General features: G+C 33.8%; 2 protein-coding genes and 1 long non-coding RNA gene across 3 annotated transcripts; 1 reads left to right on the plus strand and 2 right to left on the minus strand.

Moving 5' to 3' along the window:
- Window positions 1-11: 11 nt before the first annotated feature.
- LOC117332096 (keratin-associated protein 10-6-like) lies at window positions 12-1,033 on the minus strand. The gene is made up of 2 exons (XM_033890981.1): window positions 840-1,033; window positions 12-781 (listed from the first exon to the last, which is right to left on the minus strand). Exon 2 carries the CDS (start codon window positions 723-725, stop codon window positions 12-14), a length of 714 nt encoding a protein of 237 aa, XP_033746872.1. The 5' UTR covers window positions 726-781; window positions 840-1,033.
- A 1,886-nt stretch (window positions 1,034-2,919) lies between these two features.
- On the plus strand, window positions 2,920-5,405 carry LOC117332423. Its single transcript, XR_004533729.1, has 2 exons — window positions 2,920-4,372; window positions 4,426-5,405. It is a non-coding gene; the product is annotated as an uncharacterized LOC117332423 (long non-coding RNA).
- A 1,886-nt stretch (window positions 5,406-7,291) lies between these two features.
- Window positions 7,292-19,769, minus strand: LOC117332422. The gene is made up of 5 exons (XM_033891315.1): window positions 19,423-19,769; window positions 11,696-11,874; window positions 10,789-10,969; window positions 9,805-10,010; window positions 7,292-9,027 (listed from the first exon to the last, which is right to left on the minus strand). The coding sequence occupies exons 1-5, from the start codon at window positions 19,724-19,726 to the stop codon at window positions 7,678-7,680; spliced, it is 2,220 nt and encodes a 739-aa protein (XP_033747206.1). The 5' UTR covers window positions 19,727-19,769; the 3' UTR covers window positions 7,292-7,677.
- Window positions 19,770-22,891: the final 3,122 nt, after the last annotated feature.

The raw sequence follows: 22,891 nt of genomic DNA on the forward strand, positions 1-22,891 counted from the left end.
CATGGCTGCAGCTATAGGTCACAACAGGAACTGGTCAGGGCCGCATCCAACATAGATTGACCACGGTCACAACAGGAACTGGTCAGGGCCGCATCCAACATAGATTGACCACGGTGACAACAGGAAATGGTCAGGGCCACAACCAACATAGCTTGACCACGGTCACAACAGGAAATGGTCAGGGCTGCAACTAACATAGCTTGACCACGGTCACAACAGGAAATTGTCAGGGCCACAACCAACATAGATTGACCACGGTCACAACAGGAACTGGTCAGGGCTGCAACCAACATAGATTGACCACGGTCACAACAGGAAATGGTCATGGCTGCAACTAACATAGCTTGACCACCGTCACAACAGGAAATGGTCAGGGTCACAACCAACATAGATTGACCACCGTCACAACAGGAACTGGTCAGGGCCACAACCAACATCGGTTGACCACCGTCACAACAGGAACTGGTCAGGGCCGCATCCAACATAGCTTGACCACCGTCACAACAGAAAATGGTCAGGGCCACAACCAACATATATTGACCACAGTCACAACAGGAAATGGTCAGAGCCACAACCAACATAGACTGGCCACAGCCACAGTAGGAATTGGTCAGGGCCGCATCCAACATAGCTTGACCACCGTCACAACAAAAAATGGTCAGGGCCACAACCAACATAGATTGACCACGGTCACAGTAGGAATTGGTCAGGACCGTGTCCAACATAGATTGACCGCAGCTACAACAGGAAAAGGTCAGAGCTGTGAACAATATAGATTGACCACAGCCACAACAGGAAATGGTCAAAACTGGTCAGGACTGTAATCAATGTAGATTGACCACAGCCACAACAGGAACTGGTCAGGGTTATCTATAGTTTGAGGATCTCATTTTCATCAGGAAATTGCTCAGTTATCATTTTTGTCAAAATAATAACAAACTTTTAAACATTTTAAAAGAAATCTTTGCCTTGCCACACTCAAAGATAAACAAAATTAAGTTTGTACATACCACAATGATAAATATCATGTATAACTACATAGATACCCATGACCGATTGTTTAGATTATCGTGACAAGATCTACTGTTTTATCTCAACCTTGTTATTATATTGATGAGAACATTTATTCTGATGAGAAAAATGGCTTATGAACTACTGAAAGTTAGATGAAGACTATTGTATTATACACATTTTGATTATGAACAATAATTACTGTTACTGTTAGAATAAATCTTCCAACATTTCTCAGAGTATGAATTCAGAGCTTTTAAAACTTACAAGAAGCTTATGTGGGGTGAGCTTGTTTTTTTTTCTTTTTCTTTTTTTTTGTAAATTTGTCTTGATTGGGCGGTTCTAAGCCACATTTAAGAATAAAATTTTGTTGATAAAAATGTGGCAAGCATGTGACTGGAGTGTTCACAGTTGATTGCAGAAGTATTCTTACAAGATTTTTGTCTTGAAAATATAAATGTTGGAAACTCATTTTTTTTTTAAACATTTTAGTAAGTTGCTGTGTTCAATGTGTTACTGGAGCAAGGGGAATAACTCATTTTTTCTTCCAAGGACTTAATATCAGCAATCGTATCAAAATATAAAACCATGGGAAATCATCTCTAATACACTTTATAATTTCTACTGAAAAAAAATCCATGTTATTTTTTGTTGATATTAAATTATATTGTTTTTGCTATTGACTTTTTGGTTTTTTTGCCCCATTATATTAAATATGTAAATAATGTAAATATGCGTTCTAATGGAAAATGTATGCCTCAATTTACCAAATATACAAGGAACTATTTTAATGTGTGGAGTTACTTAAAGATTTAGCTACAGATCAATTTACAATTGTCCAAGTGACCCTGATTGTGTCATTAAAGATTTGTGTTGTATTGGCCGAACAGTATTCATGTACGTTATAAAACTGGAACTAAGCCTAACAAAGCAATGTCATTGTGATCTCGGCAGAAATTATTTATAAGTGAACTGTGTACACACTTATATGTTGACCTGATAATTTACACTAAAACTATGATCCAGCTAGCTTTCGGTTCCGAATTTCCGAATGTTATATTTTATCTGGTCTGATTTTTGATTGGCCAGGGGTATTCCCACCATGTTCTCATCCAAACTTAGCATAGGAAAAATATTTTGATGGTGACGATACTTTTAAAAGGTTATTAAAAATATTTCTTAAAAGGTACAGAACTGCCTAAAATTTTGCAACTTGTTCAGAATATCCCTTTAAATTCTCCATTTTAGGAACTGAACCGATTTTAATACAATCAGAGAAACATCAGCATGAATCTGCAAATGAACCTAGACCAATTTTAGAAATTTGTTGCATCAATCTTTTAAATGATTTCATGTTAACAAGAATCAATGGTCAGTAGCATGATGGAGTGTACATTGTAGTGTAATTGAGCTGGCGTCTATCTCTGTAAAACATACAAGAGGCATGTTGCAGACAATCTAAAGCATTTTGCATAAGATGTCTTTTCCAAAGACAAGATAGTCCATGATCTTGGCTTTTCGAGATACAACCTGTTCAAGTTTCCATCAAATATAGCCATCATTATATTGTTTCATTTGCCTTTGGAAAGCAATTCACTTTGATATTAGTAAAACAGGCTGAACTTGATGAAATACCTTAGAGAAATATTGAGAATCAGCTTGTACCTGGTTTTACTGATATTATAAAGTGAACAGGATTTAACTTTCAACTTGAATCTCATAACCATATAAATGTCTCTTGCTTGTACATCATGGTTAACAAAAGACACAAATTGCACTTCATATACATGTAGTTGATGTATCTACAACTGGTTCAGACCTATAGTTAGTTAGGCCTGAAACAGTCGCCACCAAAAATGGAAATTCCACGTTATCACTACTAATAAACACAAACAAACCACAATTAGATATAAAACTATTGAATTTATTGTATTTTTTTTTTACAATCCTATATACATTAAAATATTCTTGCAAGTTCAATTATCAGATAAAACTCGTATTATTTTTTTTAAAAAGATGCATATTGTTTTTACAAATTTCTCAACAGTATCACAAAAATATATTGGTATATGTGTTACCTCATGTATAATATATACACGTATACAAAATTTTATTTACGTAACCAACATCCCACTTATACCCAACGCTGTACAATTGTGTCAAGCGGAAATTTCCAATCTAAAATCCCTTCACTTATTGAATCTGACTAAAAACGCAGATTTAAAATTTTCCAATTGAATAATGTTGTCATTAACAAGCAGAAAGTAGTAGTACAATATTAACTTTTATCTCAATTGTTCCTAACATAAAATTGCTGTGAAAGTTGCCATATCAACTCCCTATAAAGATAAAACGAAAGTTAAAAACTATATAACGTCGAACTTTAAAAAGGAATTCAAACAAGCAACAACTATCTCAAACGTTAACAAATTGTCTGGATATTTCAATGTTTCTTTAATTCAAACTGTAAAACATATGTATTAACTATATTCTTTCAATGCAAGGTAACAAATTTTGAACATAATTACATTAATACCGTAGCTTAAAATCTATTCAACTGAAACATCAGTAGTGTATTGGCATCCAATAAAATTATGTGAAATTATATCATGAATTTTAATTAATAAGATATTTCATCAATTGTGTCAATCCTGACTTTTCTCCAAAAATATTTTTTGAATGAAAATGCCTACTCCCCACTTTCAGTTTATATTATTCAAAATATGTCCTCGCTTGTGGATAGATTTACAATTGTTTAACAGGGATCGATCAACAATTACATGAACAGAAATAGAATGAAAGACAGTAAAAGAGTTGTAACAGACACGAGATCACAGAACCTGTAAGAGGACAATGGACGAAATGTTTTACCATGCATCAATACATAAAGGCACGGCCCACTATGATTTCGAAGAGAGCTAGCTATGAAGATGATAGACTGTGAAAACAAAACATGGAAGGATTATGATAAGACACATCTACTCGGATAACTATCATGAGAAACACATTTCAATATTTTTTCTATAAAAAAAAAAAAAAAAATCAATTTTTTTTTTCTTCTTCACATTTGGACTGACCACTGTTTCACAAGCTTATTTAATAATAACAGATTATATATATTTATTGTTGGATTTAAGGGGATAATCTTGGTGGAAAAAAAAACCTGTAATGTTTCCTGCTATGGAAAACTTTAAGTTAGGGAAAATTGATGAGACCATGGCCAGGCTTCTGGCCCATTTTGTTCCAAGTTCAAGCAATCTTGAGCTCAATACATATATATACGGTTGTTCCAACACAAAGCTTGCAGAGTTTTAACAATTTCTCTTGATTGTTGACATTTCTATGGAGGTGAATTGCCAAGGTTTACGGGTTATTAGTGTTGACAAGATCATAGAATTATTGACAATGTTCTAGGTTTACGGGTTATTAGTGTTGACAAGATCATAGAATTATTGACAATGTTCTATGACCTGAAATTTCAACCCTTGCACAAGACGAAGATATTTCACTGATCCGTAAAAAGTAATTTCTCCAGGAAAAGAGAACAAAAATTCCAGATGAAAGATGTTGATATCTATTGGAAATGAATTTGCAGTTTAATTAATTTCAATTGACATACAAGATTGTAGATTTGCAGTAAAATAAACGTGTATTCTGTTGTAGATATGCTGCAAATCGATTCAGAAAAGCACATTTCATTTTGAAACTGATGAAAAAAATCCAACCAATCAAAACACTCGGAAGTATTTTTTATCTGTTGCATTTCCGAAACATTTTTAAAACTAACACTTTTATATAAACTCTGACAACACAATAAAAGAAACAGCTACACAGCAAACTGTTTTTTCTTATCCCGCTAAAACATATTTCATTTTCATCCCGCTAAAATATATTTCATTCAAACGTATATATGAATAACTTCAAATTAAAAAATAAGTGTTAAAATCTTGAAATCAAATACAGTTTATACCTAACAACACTTCAAGACCCTGACATAAAGATTTATACAAAGGAATCGGTAACACAGTACATGTATACATACTCCTTGATCAGTGCGTTTACTCCACACAGTATTAAAGGTGAAAGGTTATCCCTGAGAATTTAACCTTTAGAAAAAATCAATATTACCTGTATTTACAATTTTCTTCATAGAATTTTTATAAAAACCTGTACATATCTCTATACAAATGTATACTAACCTACATACACAATGTACAAGAATTATAATTAATAACCTAAGTTTAACTACAAGTGTATCTACAACACTTAGAATGCAAGTTTAAGTGTCATTATAATATAAATCATTCAGAAAGAATTTTTTTTTTAAATCAATACAGTTGTTATACCAAAGAACTGCAATCCCAAATTTGAAAATATGTCACAGTGATGATTTTTAAAAAACTTAAATTATTTTCAATTTCAATTTTTTCCCCTCCAAATCATTGATCTTATTTATCATTTCAATAATATCAACGATTTCCATGCATTTGGTTTCATTGATTATCAGAAATGCAATCCTAAATTTTGAAATATATATCAAAATGATGATTTTTATAAAACTTTTTAAATGATTATTAATTCTAATTTTTTTCCCTCTAAATCTTATTATTTCAAAAGTATCAAGTATCAACTGAACGATATTTATGCGTTTTGTTTCATGGATTGATAAAAATAATTTGGAGGCTAACTTTTAGGAGCTGTGTTTTTCATTTACCACTAACTTTTACCAGAGTTGTCTCCCTTCAGTAATTTGACAAACCTGGAAAATCTATTATTGTAAGCAACATTGACCATCACAAAAACTTGAGATATAAAATGTTCAACATAAAAAAACTGCTTATTGAAAATGCCAACGTATAATACAAACTCTATAACAATCGTGGACATATCACAAGAGAAAAGGAGAAGTATTCCTTCAAAACTTTAATACGAATGTTTTCCACTAAGGGAGGGGGCTTATTTTAGGATAAATAACGATATGGACAGAAACACTATGAAAATCATTTCAAAACGGAAGTAAATAACATAACCTCAATATACTGTATATATCAAAGCGGACGATATCACAGTGATTGATATAGGCAGGAAGGTCATCCTGGAAGATGTCGAAAATAGTGCTAGTTTTTCATCATTCATCCAATTTTACTTTTTCTTCAATTTCCATAAAAACATGGCTATTGTGAAATACTTTTCATACAAAACTGTTCATAATCAAAACTAACACTTCTTAAAACTTAAAACATTACATTTTGAAGCTTACTGATAAAAAATTTGGTAATTGACACTTTTAACTGCAACATTTTAATCCCGTTTATTGAATCCTACAATGTATCGCATCATGCTCCGATATGAATATGCATGACAATTTTGATGTCGGATGTATAATACTGTAAATGTTTTTATTTTGGTGCACTGAAAATTTTAGCACGTAATTAAATGAATTTAAACGGATTAGCTTAAAGATTAACTGGAGCACCAATTGCAACAGTACTTATTGTAAAAAGCAATCGTTTCCAAAATTTATATACTGAAATTGCAATTATATAATGCAATCATTATTTAGCACAATGCTTTTAGCATGAAAACTGCTAAAATGATATTACTGCTAAAATATGTACATTTGCAGTCAATATTATAATGAAATTAGCAGTTTATATAAATATTATACATCTTATTACAATAATCATAGGATTTTGTGAAACAAGATTACAATCCCGCAGTTGAAATGTGTCTTATGGATTAAAACATTACATTACAAACTTTCAGATGGACAGAGAAAAAAAAGATGACAGAAGCAATGATGATACTGATGTTCCGAGTCAAATTTTCTCAACACTGATACAGTGTATCGAGACTTAGTCACATTAAGAAACACATCGTGATTGATGACAAGTCATCATTTTGAAATACATCCTAAATTTGTTTTTGTTATCAAATAAACACAATATAGAAAATGATCTTTCATGATTAATTTGCCTCACAAATATGCAAATTAATATAAAAAATATTAAAAACTTATGTCTATCAATGCATAAAAGCCCATAATTGTTGTACGTTACCCACTATGTTATTGCATAAGAAAGAAGGCAACATTTAAGTCCTTAATATTTACATAGTAGCTCAACAGACAACATTATCATATTTGAGTTACATTTATTAAATGTTTTCCATTGATGGTTAAAATTCAAAAAGGTATATATATTCTATATGGTTGAATGATGACTGATAAAAATTCTTTGCAAGGTTTCTCAGATTTAAGTCATAACAAAAATTATTTCTCAGATTTAAGTCATAACAAAAATTATTATACCAATAAAAATAGTATGTTATGGTCAAATTATAAAATTTGGAAATGATGATCACAGATTATACAAAAACTGATAATGTCATTGGTTTAAGTTATTTGCTTTTCCCCTTTTTCGAAATAACAAGTGATACAAGACACGTAACATTCAAAACACAGTGTGTATACATAAGAACTATAAAAATTCTGGACCATTTGCAGAAATTTTCGGATATAGCACATTCTTTCACATGTTTTGGAATGGCAGGGCAACATTTACAGACAGGCTGAATATTTGAGCTAGAGGAACTGCCGACTTAATAGCTGCACTTGATCAATAAATTAAGTGTAAGCCTATGTACAGAGAAGACTTAATAGCACTTTTAGTGTCGACACAACCGCTTCACTGTTGCTAAGTCAACTGGGGATTCTGCTTTCCTCTTGGTACCAGATATACGAGTCCGTTTCACAAATTTCTTATTCTCCACCTGTCCAGCACTACGCAGAAATTTATTAACACCACCAGACTTCAATCGCAGTCCACTGCGAAGCCTTGTGGCCATCCGCAACACGGCGCTGTTTGTAGATTGAGGCAGATGACGAGCCTGCGAAGAGTTATTTGTATTAGATTTGCCACCCGACCGAAGAGATTGGACTTTGGTTGATTGCACTTGGTGAGAATGACGACGCACATGTGCCTTGTTGAGATCAGAACTTGTTTTCACTCTCAGATTGTCTGATCCGGCATTAAAAATACCCTTCATTGCACCTCGAAGCCCTTCCTTTATACAGTCCCTAGCTGCAACAATCCGGTTACTTGACTGTAGCTGACTGTCAATTAACACTGGCATTGACATGGCACGCTTTTCTCGCGTCAACCCACCACTAGCGGACTTTTTGTCTCTAGCCATGACGTCACATGTGTCCTGCAGTTTCTGTATCGACTGCATCACTGATGCTGCGTCAGGCATTCTAGTATGTGATGTGCCAGAGTTACCGGATGAAGAATGCCTTTGTCGCGTCCGTGTGTATGGTAACATTTTTGCAGGAAGAGTCTTTTTCAGGACAAGCGATTTGTTTTCGGAACTCTTTGTATTGGAGGTGTTAACCACAGCAGTTTTCGTTGGCGACACGTCCACAGTAGGCATGTTGTGTGAGATTGTCGACATGTTCATCCGGTCTTCGATTTCTTGGTCGATTTGTCCTGCAGGACTGGGGTCAAAGGTCGCCCTTTGGTGGGCACTCCCAGCCTGGATGCTGTCGTCTAGACCTGGAGAGGGACCGCCAGGTAGACTTTGGCGAGGTCGATCACCAGACAACAGTGATTTGACGGCCACACCTACACCGTCGGCCATGTCTTTCCATGACCTTTCCCCAGATTCCTCCGGATTCCTATCCCCCTTTACTGGGACTTTCTGATTTGCAGGAAGTGGAATTGTACTAGGGGTCTCTTCTTTCTCCCCAGATTTCCTGGGAGATGTGCGCATACTACTCTTTGTGCCTTCTGTCAATTTCTTCCCTAGTTCAGTGTTCACAGCGTTCATTTCTTTAACATTCTTAAAATGTTCCTCGCGTTTCTTCTTTAGTATGGAAAGTTTCCGTGGACCTAGTGGGTCGATGAGTACAACAACACAACTGGTATTATCGGCCTTCATTGAACGTGCTCGCCACTTACTGAGAGCCCGGTTCACCAGCTTTTCTGCAGGGTTTATCCAGTAGGATACAGAGGCTTGCTGTAAAGATAAAGAAAATCATCTTACATCAGGTCAAGATAAAAGTAAAGTTTCCATTCAGAAATTTAAACACATATATCGATCTACTTTTATGATACATGAACTGAAAATACTGAAGACATAAAGAAGTAATTTCTGAAGACGCTAAAAATTGTTAAAGAGTATTTTCCGAAGAATTTTCTCTCTCGACCTAATGCCTTGTCTTCAAAAGCATATGTATATTTAGACATTTCCAAAATACATTTCTTGTGAATAAAGTACAATTTGACATTATTTACAAGCTTGGGTAGAAGATCGCCAACATTCTTCAATATGATACGAGTCTGTGATTGCATTTAAAAGAACATGATTAATCTAGTAATCAAATACACTTGTTAGTGTACTAATTTTGTGTTGAGCTATGTACAATAACAGTAGATTATTACCGAGACAACAAGTGTACTTTTGTTTGTCTAAATAATTACCGTAGTACTCGATCTAGCTCCAGGTCAGTTAGTTCTATAGATGACATTACAAATGGAAGCAAATATCAAAATTTATTCTATTTTAGTTTATTTTTGCAGATTTTTAGCTTTTAATGCGAAAGACAGTTCAAGCTTAAGGCTTTTGAAGGCAGAAAATCTTAATCCAAAGCCTTTTCCAGGCTGTTTTAGCCTGGAGTTTTACACCAAAGAACATTGAATCAAATAAAAATATTACATTTATTTGATCAGTATTGTAGATGCTCAGGGGTTAAATACTTGGGATCGATATATCTGTAGCTGCAGTGTGACTTACAGGATCATGAATGACTTTATACTCAAACTGGTACTCCAAATCCACTACCACGGAGATGGCTTCCTCAGCGGAGATCATGTTCCACAAACCATCGGAGCCAATCACAAGGCACTTGTCACGTGTTGGGTCGAGGGAGTGAACCGACACGTCTGGCTCCGGGGACACAACAAACTCCTCGTTCAGGTAATTATAACTCCACAGATCACCTGAGATGATAGGTTCAGTGCACTCATTCATATTCATTAAACTAGACACAATTTAAAATGAATTTATAACTATTCTTTTCAAGATAAACTGTAAAACAAGGTCCTACTTATTAATAAACAATTATCTTGATTCCTCTTTCCTGCATTATATAACATGTTGTTACTTACTACTGAAACAATTACTTCAAACATATTTTTAACAATTACCTTGATTAATCTTCTAAATTTGTTATCAAACACAGTGTATATATATGCATGTTAACTAGTTGAACAAATTAATACTTTTATTCCCATTATTCTAAATAAATTATTTTACAACAACATCTATATTTAAAGAATGTTTTCATTTTGCAACCAAAGAACAATACTTCAACTAATGACATTCGTAAAACACATAACATTTGTGTATACATTACATATATGTGTGTTTTGGTGAAAATGGAGGCGTAAAAGCTATTTCTAATTAGAATCTGTGCAATTCCAAAATTTAGGTGACCTACATCAATGTTAGTAATATGACTAAGTTTGAAAATGTTTCACAATCAGGAGGGGCATTCTTATCATTTCAATTCCTCCACTGGAAAGGGGAGGGGCATTTGACCTTTCAGATTTGTGTTTCGACTTGTGGAGCTTTGAAATGCCAAGGGTAAATGAAAGCCGTGCTATGTTCTCTTTAAAGAACATACACTAAAAACTTTGGCAAAACAGCCAGAAAAGCCAGGAGAAATCTGAAGGCAGTAGCACTTATTTTCATTTCCCTTTGTGTTTAACTTCATACCTAGACTGCGAGCAACAGCCAGAAATGGGATTCTATCAATTGGTGTGCTGCGTCTGATTGGTCCTTTGTGGTTGACCTTTGGCCTGTTCCAGACAACTCTCTGGACACCCGACTTGGCCACTACTTGACCGCCGCATTCCTCAATCCTCTTCTTCTCCAATGGACTGTCTGGCTTGTGGTCCTATAATACATACAGATATGTATACCCACTCATAATTTTTATCATTCATTGTGTACACAATACAATTACAACAGGAAATTCAGATCTTCAAATCACTCATAATGACCTACATATATGTATATAACACTTACAGAAATAATCTTATCTAATTGAGCTTTTACAATTATGAATTACCACTCAATTTACCCAGATATACACGTCTCTGATAAACCTTTCCAGTTGAAAGCCAAATATGTCAAACCAATTTTTTTTAATTTGTGAAATTATGATGGTGATCCAGATTCTTTTATTTTGTTGAAGGCACGCACTTTCATGATTTTTTTTTTAATCTATTTTTTTATACACCTGGAATATTTTCAAGAGCTGGAGGATCCTGGACAAGTCCGATTATCTAATTGAGCTTTTTATAACTTTGAATTACCACTCAATCAATGTTTCAAGTTGAAAGCTAACCAATTGCAAATACATTTCTTTTTTAAATTTGTGAAATCAAGAGCTGGAGGACCAGTCATTTGTCTAATTTTTATATCTAATTACAGAGTTTGCATTGAAACTATCCCAAAAACCTTTTGAAGTATTGGAATTGAAAAGGACCTCATGTCTAGTTATTTTCAGGCATTTGGATTATTTTGAAAGAACCTCTTTTAATCTTAAAAGATTCCCATTTAGATATACCCAAGTGCAAATCTTGCCCACATTGAGTGAACTAATTTTTAATGCTCTTACAATGGTCAGCATTGTTCCCCTTGGTCTGATAAACTTTTCGCACTTGCTGTCGTCGAAACCAAGTGCAATGCCGGAATCTCCTACATGGCCTATGTACAATTTGGAGTTCTTTATAATGCCGATCGTACAAGTTGTACCGGCTGTGCTTGGGAGACCACTCATAGTCTTCGGCCATTTATCTGCGAAAATCAATAAATGAATGAATAAATTAATACAAAAATAGATAAAACATTAATATGATAATTTATAGCATATAGCTGGTGTAATAACACAGTAATATCAATAATTTAGCTTTAGAAATATTTTCAACATGAATAATGTACACAACATAATAGTTTATGATAACAGAAGTATTTCTAGCCTAAACAAGAGATCCCAGAGGGATCTTGGCGCCCACCATTGAATGATCTACATAGGTTCCATGTCAGATTGATCTTTTCTCTACTTTTCCCTTCATTTTACTCTAATCTGTGCAAATTGAGACATCCCTCCAGTACTTTTCAAACAAGGGAATCCTAGCTATATAAGAAATTTGAGATTTAACGATAATGGCTGTTTGTTTGTAAGGTTGTTATCAGGACAGACTGGTCCAAAAATGCAATACAAGGGACCAAGGGGAACCTACTTATGAAATTTGAGAAAGATCCCTTCAGCACTTTCTCAGAAATAGCGATAACAAACTTCAACTGTCAAAATCCAAGATGGCTGCCTGTCAGCCATGTTGTTTTCAGATTGGTCTCAAAATGCAATATGCATAACTAGGCACCAAGGGAAACTTACATATGCAATTTGAGAAAGATCCCTTATATACTTTCTCAGAAATAGTGATAACAAACTTCAATTGTCAAAATCCAAGATGGCTGCCTGTCGGCCATGTTGTTTTCAGATCGGTCTCAAAACGCAATATGCATAACAAGGCACCAAAGGAAACCTACATATGAAATTTGAGAAAGATCCATTCGGTACTTTCTCAGAAATAGTGATAACAAACTTCAATTGTCAAAATCCAAGATGGCTGCCTGTCGGCCATGATGTTTTCAGATTGGTCTCAAATCGCAATACGCATAACTAGGCACCAAGGGGAGCCTACATATGAAATTTGAGAAAGATCCCTTCAGTACTTTCTCAGAAATAGCGATAACAAACTTCAATTGTCAAAATCCAAGATGGCTGCCTGTCGGCCATGTTGTTTTCCGATTGGTCTCAAAACGCAATATACATAACTAGGGACCAAGGGGAACCTACAGATGAAATTTGAGAAAGATCCATTCAGTACTTTCTCAGAAATAGTGATAACAAACTTCAATTGTCAAAATCCAAGATGGCTGCCTGTCGGCCATGTTGTTTTCAGATTGGTCTCAAATCGCAATATGCATAACTAGGCACCAAGGGGAGCCTACATATGAAATTTGAGAAAGATCCCTTCAGTACTTTCTCAGAAATAGCGATAACAAACTTCAATTGTCAAAATCCAAGATGGCTGCCTGTCGGCCATGTTGTTTTCCGATTGGTCTCAAAACGCAATATGCATAACTAGGGACCAAGGGGAACCTACATATGAAATTTGAGAAAGATCCCTTCAGTTCTTTTTCAGAAATAGCGATAACAAACTTCAATTGTCAAAATCCAAGATGGCTGCCTGTCAGCCATGTTGTTTTCAGATTCGTCTCAAATCGCAATGTGCATAACTAGGCACCAAGGGGAGCCTACATATGAAATTTGAGAAAGATCCCTTCAGTACTTTCTCAGAAATAGCGATAACAAACTTCAATTGTCAAAATCCAAGATGGCTGCCTGTCGGCCATATTGTTTTCCGATTAGTCTCAAATCGCAATATGCATAACAAGGGACCAAGGGGAGCCTACATATGAAATTTGAGAAAGATCCCTTCAGCACTTTCTCAGAAATAGCGATAACAAACTTCAATTGTCAAAATCCAAGATGGCTGCCTGTCGGCCATGTTGTTATCAGATTGGTCTCAAAATGCAATATGCATAACTAGGCACCAAGGGGAACCTTCATATGAAATTTGAGAAAGATCCCTTCAGTACTTTCTCAGAAATAGCGATAACAAACTTCAATTGTCAAAATCCAAGATGGCTGCCTGTCGGCCATATTGTTTTCCGATTAGTCTCAAATCGCAATATGCATAACTAGGCACCAAGGGAAACCTACATATGAAATTTGAGAAAGATCCCTTCAGTACTTTCTCAGAAATAGCGATAACAAACTTCAATTGTCAAAATCCAAGATGGCTGCCTGTCGGCCATGTTGTTATCCGATTGGTCTCAAAATGCAATATGCATAACTAGGCACCAAGGGGAACCTTCATATGAAATTTGAGAAAGATCCCTCCAGTACTTTCTCAGAAATAGCGATAACAAACTTCAACAGACAAAATCCAAGATGGCTGCCTGTCGGCCATGTTGTTTTTCGATTGGTCCCAAAACGCAATATGCATAACTAGGGACCAAGGGGAACCTACATATGAAATTTGAGAAAGATCCCTTCAGTACTTTCTGAGAAATAGTGATAACAAGAATTGTTTACGGACGGAGGGACGGACGACGGACCACGGACGCAGGGCGATTTGAATAGCCCACCATCTGATGATGGTGGGCTAAAAATGAAAATTACTACTAAACTTTAAAGTAGTACTTACCTAAATCAATAATTGAGTTCATATTGAGTTTAAATTTTTAATTAATAATTACCAGACCAAATAGTTGTCAGAGAATCATATATATATGTTCATGTCTAGAGGAAAGCAAGGATAAGGATGTTTGTGTGGCCATTTTGATGTCTTATCACAGTTTTAGAAGTTTTATGGTATCAACTTCCCGTTTAGTGCTTTTGTGTGATTTGGAACTTAAACTGTAAGTAGCTCTACACCATGTAAATCTTCCCACTTCATTTTCTATTTCAAAAAGATTAAATCTTCTTAAAAAAATGTTTTAAAGACATTTATCAGATTGATCATTAGAAGAACACCCCCTAATATATTTTCAAATAAGCATTTAAACAAATCAGAATTGAAATTTTCTCTACAGAACTCCATTTATTTTGAGGAAGTATATATCATAACTACTGGCAAGTCAATTCAAACTACATACATGTACAAATTATTTAAACATTCCAAGAATAAGAAGTTGCCATAGTTACAAAAAGAATTGTTTGTGATGTGTCATCCATTCAATAGTTATAATATGGGTTTAAATATGACATTTCTAATCTGGGCTTGTCACTACACCTGACTAAGCACATAATGGTTGTGCTACTAAACATAGGCCTGATGCAATATGTACTACAGCACTGCCATATTTTGGTACTTGATCAATAAAATAATACATGACATTTACAATGAGCCAATACTAATTTATTATGCCAGTTATATATAACACAAGCAAATTAAACAAAGGCTAAAATTTATATAGATCTAGAGTGATGCAGAGTTTAGCATTTAGTTATTCATGAAAAAGAACTATGAAATTTAAAAGTTTAAATACCTATGTATTGCTGCCAAGTTACATTGAATGTAGTAAATATTTATGTTGTGCTATAAAATTAGGTCTCACTCAGATCAACCCAGGTATTTTATGGAGCATCTTGCAATTGCATGATATATATATCTGCTACGATCAGTGAAAAAAAAAAAGAAGAAAACTACAGATTAAGTGTCATATCTAACATTTGGGAAGCATAATAAATCAGGGGTTGACACTAACTTAGTTGCCTTGACAGACCGCTGGGCTGCCAGCTGGTTTTGAATGAGGCAGACCGGGCTGCCAATGGTGAAATCCCTCCTAGGGGATTTGGGGGGAGGTCCCTAAAATGCACTTTCATGCTGTCAAGTTCATTCTGAGCATAAAAATATCAGATCTTACACCAACAGGTTTTATATAAACAGTTTTGAAAATAAAATTATTGAAGTAAACGAGGACAATTTTAGCTGGACTTCATACATTTGGCTGAAAATGTTGGCAGCCCATGGCCACAGGGCTGCTGGTCTGGACATTCTCGCAGCCCGATCAGATTTCAGGCAGCCCAGGGCTCCCGGGCTACTGTAAGTGTCGATCCCTGAGCATTTGTTCTGACTTCTTCTACCATAAACATGTATAGCTTCCCTTTTTATAAAACTATTTATCTGCATTTGTCACATACAGAGTCTACCAAACAACTGAACACACATGTACAGTAGATTAATTTTCTAATTGACACATGTTTAAAAGGATTTATTTTTCAAAGTCAGTCTTAGTTAATCTCATAGGGTTTAGGACCTTGATAGGTCAGTGAGTTAGAGAGCTCGAGCCAGCTATGTAACTTCAGGGTGAAGGTCCGGCCAGCTATGTAACTTCAGGGTGAAGGTCCTAGGTACGTGATTCAACACTTCCTACCCGTGTTAGCTGAGAAACAGGCTGTTATGTATGCTGCTGTGATTTTATTCTTGGGCAAGACACTTTACCCTAATTGCTCTAAATGGCATGTGACAGGTCTCCTGTATGTTGTTTAGTGAGGCAGTCACCAACTACTACAATGAGACCCCGACTCAAAATGACCCTGGCTGTAAACGGGGTGATAAGCCTAGCAAACAAACATTAGGCCTATCTCTAGATCTTGGCCAGCTTTCCATATACCACCATACTTGATATGGTAGAAAGAAATATTATATAGTTCACATACAAATACTTTGGATACATATAACACTTCGGTTTAATCTGCACATATTGTATAATATGCCAGAATTATATTATCAACATTCATCGATAATAATTTGCCAATATTGTTGAAAAGCTCCACTGATCATGATCAATTGACAAGTATATGCACTGCTAACTGAGGTCTGCTGACAAGGTGTATTAGCTAGGGGTATTTCTAAAAGCTGTGTGGGCTATTTATAAACACTAGTAATATCTTCCTTACTTTATCACATGCCTCACTGGACAACAGGTCCAGACTTGTTTCATGATCAGCCATAGGACAAATCTAAATATAGTCATACCTAAACTACAATGCATTATTAATAACTTGTACATAATTTAAAATAAATAACTAATATCTGATACTATAATACTACAATTAATTGCTGTTAACAATAATATATATCAACTATTCTTGGTGGATACAAATTATGAAGACTTTATAAATATATAACCACTCACACTTTGAAATTGTTTTCCATTTATAACATTTTAAAACATATATAGAGCAGGATTTTTTTCAGTTTTTCTTCTTTTTCCCCCAATAAACCAAACAAACACCTAGATAGTATTCGTCGTTAGGAACAAATTTGCAAGTTTTTTTTTTAATTTCCTAAAATTACAGAATTTTTTTTAGAACCATTATTGGTATAACTCTATTGAATTCTGTTTTACCTTGTTTTCTAGAAGTCTGTGTCTTCATAACTTAGGAAAACTTTTAATTTTAATTAGTCGTCATAACTTGGGAAAACTTCATCATAACTTAGAAAAACTGTGTTGTCATATCTTAGGAAGATAAATTTAATGAGAATTGGGAAGACAATCATTTTTTTAGTTCAGTTGGAAAAACTTTTTGCTGGGGGGAAACCGTTCATTTTATATATGCTGTAAAACAAAGCAAGAATGAATTAATATCACTGACAAGTTATAAAGAAGTTGCCAACATAAAGGAGACCTTAATCAAAATATTTTAAATTCATAACTGTTTTTTAATCAATTCAGAATGCAGTGTCAACATACCATTTGATTTAACGAAGAGATAATGTGATATGGTATTATCGATCATGTTACAATACATATATCTAAGATATAACAAGACGACAAAGATTAATATTTTTGTTGCCTTTTATTTAATTCAAGCATTTTTATCAATAGCGCACATCATTGAATATTTGGACAATAACAAAGATAATGTCTTCCTCAAAATCAAAATGTGACATATATTTCAAATTAAAATCGTTACGTACATAAACGGCCCATCTCAAAAAATGACCAAATATAATACTTCTCGTCCATGTTCGTGTAACATTAGGTCCGTGAATTAATCGTTTCATGTATAGATAAAGTTCAGTAATTATTCCGCCCTATAACTTGTTATTTCTTCCCTGATATATTAATATATCATGTATTGACTCCATTTCAGGATATATTCCCTTCTGCGAAAACCGCATGCAGAAATTGATAACCAAAGTGTTTTTTGCTTGGAAAGTGCCATTTATTTTGTTACTATTCATTATCATAATATAAACATAGTAACACGCTTATCAGACAAGCATTATACTGTGATCTGAATTATAATCTACTCGAAATTGGATTCCGAGGTTGATGCAAGTATCTGGATTTTGCATGCGTTATTGATGCAAGTATGAGTATTTTGCTTGGGTCATTTGCAAAGAATTGTGCGTAAATACGCATTCACGCAGACTATCTGGAGCACTGCCTTATATTACCATATTGTTCATTTACGTGCGATTATTTTTGAAAAAGCATAGCACCCTTTTTTCAATGGAGCACAGAACATCAAAAACTTACAATAATCTTTATTTCAATACCTTCGAATCGAAACTTTTCTTGAATTTTTAAATGCCCAATTTTAGATGACTAGCGAATTACACATTAATATTAGCAAGATGACATGTTTTGTCAAATTTAATAGCAGAAAATGTGGGAGCCTTTTTAAATATTCATTTCAAACAAATGTTACTCATGTATTTATGTTGATACTTTGGCCTGTCAATAAAACACTCTATATTTTTAAGAATAATTTATGTACATTTGTTTCAAAAAGAATCCCTTGTTTCAGAGACAATGAATGACAATGAAATGCAGGAGTGTCTCAAATTTCTGAGACTGCGCCTCATCAGAAAACCTAGAGTCCCCAACATGTTTAACAAACTGTATATAATAATTAGCATGTCAATTATTATGTCAATTATATCAATGAAAAGATGAAAAGAAGATCTCTATAGCCAGCTGTGTATATTACAGCTACTGTTTACCAGGATTACATAAAATGCATAATCATTGTCATTTTAATTTATATTGAAATATACTTAAGATTATATACTGTACTGTACTGTAAATTTAAATCATAAATCAAAATGACAATGCAATTAAGGATTCAAGTTTAAACGCGTTTTCCAACACATAAACACTTCTTAATTATTTATTTTTGGTTATGGCAAATCAGATAATTATCTGAAAATGGAGGGTATGTTTTTACTGACTTTTTTTAACAACTTTTGGAGATTGGTTATGTCCCTTTGAACACTGTTTGCACATAGCTGTCTATCCCAGTGCAATACCATTTCAGTTATTTCATCAGCGAACTGCATAATAGTTAAAATTCGTGTGAAAATGTTGTTTTGAATGTTTATATCAAAGTAAGTACCTGAATTTTGATAAAACTGTAAATTATACCTACAAGACATTACATGTAATCATTCGTAATAACCCCACTGGTGCCTCGATCTTCGTGAAGCTTGAAAAACGCGCGCGATTAGATTCGAAAGTCCATGCCATTTTCTACCGTTTAACTGTTCAAATCTGTAACAATTACGGTATATCTATGAACACGGTATTCTTTGACATGATAAAACTGAGGTGACTTCTTAGACATTGACTGTTTTCACACAGAACGGGAGACTTTTCGAGAAAAAAATCACCATGTAAACACTATCGACATAAGACATGGTAGATTTGCCAATACGTAGGTCACTGTTTCAACACAGAACACCCAAAACAACTTACCTACAACTCTCCACATCCCATGATGGACATCAATAAATCCGGTTTTAATTGCTTCCAGTATATCATCGTCATTATCACTCCAAAAACTTTCATACTTTGTAATTTCATCAAGGAGATTATCACGAGCAAACATTGACGCTTCAGATCCGCCATGACCATCAAATATCCCAAAATAAGCGAATTCAAACCCTCCTTCGTCGTTTTTCACAAATCTTATGGCATGGTTATCTTCCATATATTTCCTTCCTCCTTGGTTGCTGTTTTCTGTCACTCTCAAGTTCACACCGATTTTATAATTCGACATTTTGAATCGAGAGGGTCTATCCCAGTGACGACTTCATGGAGAGTATTACAATGATCCGTTTGTACACACAGTTTGATTGGTTAAATATGTGGTCGTGACCTAGGTCAATCTATATTTATCTCTCAAATATTCCGCGAAAGTTATTTTGCGAAATATCATTGCATATTCATGTGGAAAGAAATACGTGATCACTGCTTAAATTAATTCTGCGCCGAGTTATTTCACAAACAAGAAAAGGACACAGAGTTTAAAAAAAATATGCTGTGGGATAAAAATCACCATTCACAAACAAGAAAAGGACACAGAGTGAATATGCTGTGGGATAAAATCACCATTTAAATGAACCTTCCTACTTTGGGGAGATATTAAAAAAAATCAAAAAAATCAGAAATGTGACCCAATATTTCGTCGACAAAAACTTGCTGTCTAAAAACCAAAGTCCTAATGATTATAATGTTATATACCGGGTATACTTCTCTGGTTAAAGTATTTATTAATTTATCTATCAAAATCAATTACACAGTTCTAAGGTTGGCCTGCTATTTAATTTTGACACGTTCGTATTGAAAATTTAAACTTTAGAATCTATACTAAAACAAGTGACAAGTTTGTATAAAATATTCTAGCCAAAGAGATATATATATATATGCAATTTGCAGTAAATGATAAGACATCATTATTTAATGCGCTCCTAATTCAATAACAACGGAATCATGATTTCATTAAATTATTAACCTAAATAAATACTTTGGAAGAAAGTACAACATAGCGTTTATAATTAACAGTAAGAAACATAATCACGCACCATAGATTAATCTGGGTACAGGCAATTCCCTCCCATAGGGGCTTGACTCGATACAATGACAAAGAAGGGAAAAAACAACCCAATCCGGGACTGACTCTAAAACAATAAAGTGATCTATACGGGTCGGACCCTGGGGTTAATTTTTCATATATGAACGCGTCAAGCCCCCATGTTTCCTCCTCAGGAAAAAAACTGAACGAGATCCGAAAAAAAAAAACGAAAAAACAATTCCACAATCAGGAGGTCATTTCCCTGAAGTATTGGAAAAGAAATGCCATAGAAATAAAAAGACTCAAATAGAACGTACAATACTATAGTATCTTACTTTTGTTTGTTTGTAACATTGTTCTCCGAAGATTCAAAAGCAAATGAAATACAGAAGATAATAATTGTATTCATTATTAAATCTAGTTCTGGTTTTATAAACCTAAGCACATACATTTCTGAAAATAATTATGTTTTTGTCTCGGGGCAGATGTTCGTTTCTACTTTTGGGACATTTAAGCTCCTTTTTTTTATCGAAGTGATAATGTAAATTTTAAAAGATTTTTGTGTCGTGTTCATTTAAAAAAAAAATATCCCTCGAATTACAGTGGCCGGTTAAATAATGTTTCCTAAATTTTAGTTAAAAACCTTTACATATTACCCTACACAAAATAATGATCTTCAATATCTTTTATCGAAATCTATATATTTTATGATGAATTAAGCATAGACGTTCGCTCTTACGATAAATGATCAAAACAAATCTTATGAATATTTAATGTCTACACAGGCTATGTTATATAAAAATAAAGGTCTGACATTTAAATTCCAAGAGTAAACATAGTTTTTTTAAGTGTCTCTTAAACCGAATACGGCTGGACATCATGTACATTTTCAACGTGTTTACGGTAACTCATTGTACATTTGTAATATCACTTGTGACACGCAAATAAAATTGCATTGTATTGTTATTATATTATATTGTATAGTACTGTATTGTGTTGTATTGTTATTGTATTATATTGTATTGTTAATGTATTATATTGTATTGTTATTGTATTATATTGTTATTGTATTGTTGTTATTGTATTGTTATTGTATTATATTGTATTGTTATTGTATTGTTATTGTATTATATTGTATTGTTATTGTATTGTTATTGTATTATATTGTATTGTTATTGTATTGTTATTGTATTATTATTATATTGTATTGTTATTGTATTGTATTGTTATTGTATTATATTGTTATTATATTATATTGTATTGTTATTGTATTGTATTGTTATTGTATTGTTATTGTATTGTTGTTATTGTATTGTTATTGTATTATATTGTATTGTTATTGTATTGTTATTGTATTATATTGTATTGTTATTGTATTGTTATTGTATTGTTATTGTATTATATTGTATTGTTATTGTATTATATTGTGTTGTTATTGTATTGTTATTGTATTATATCATTGTTATTGTATTGTTATTGTATTATATCATTGTTATTGTATTGTATTGTTATCGTATCAAAACAAAATCTCACGTGGCAGTAATTAATACTCATCCGTACTAATTTATTTAGTCGTAATATCTGGTTTTTAACAACAGACAAAATGCAATATGCATATTTTATTGATGGGGGAATGGGGGGGGGGGGGGGGGGGGGGCATATGTACAGACATAGTTGTCTGATCATTTTCTTCCTTTCTGTGCTTTCTTTCCTTCGCTTGTGTCTCATTCATATCCAACCTTGCAGGGCTAACAGAACTAAAAACAATTACTATATGTTAAATATAGTGACCCCATCCCCCTCAATCCCTCATTTAAAGTTAAAATAATGTGAGATTTATATCAAATCAAAGTTTGAAGTTTTCGCTACCTAAAACATGATGCTATTGTATAGCTCTATTTGCAGATAAGAGCACACGGGTACTCGAAAGTCAGTGACCCTGACATTTACAGTGGACGGGGGAATCCCCATCTGGGCAATTCCCGCCTTCTATATTCAGTAGGAGTGTATCTATTTTTTAAGTCTTAAGAATTTACTTTTTATTTTATATACAGGAACTACATATTCCATATGTAAATTACTCAAGAAAATAGCTACAAACCTCAGAAACACATTTTCGTTAGGGACTTGGTTTAGGAGAATGTATGATTTAGTTGTGTACGTAAGTCTTCATAAAAATATACAACCCGGCTGTTGCGAGGACGTTAATCCCCGTAAAAAAACACTTCAGAAGTAAGCCTATAATAAGAGATTTAAAGCTGAAATAAAAGTTATTTACAATCATTGCGTGTCTAAACACTTGGAAGTTAGTAAATCGGTGTTACCGAGATTCTCTACAACAATCAAGTCATCTTGTTACTTATGGGCAAT

Source organism: Pecten maximus, chromosome 8 (assembly GCF_902652985.1).
Source record: "Pecten maximus chromosome 8, xPecMax1.1, whole genome shotgun sequence".
Classification (NCBI taxonomy): Eukaryota; Metazoa; Mollusca; class Bivalvia; order Pectinida; family Pectinidae; genus Pecten; species Pecten maximus.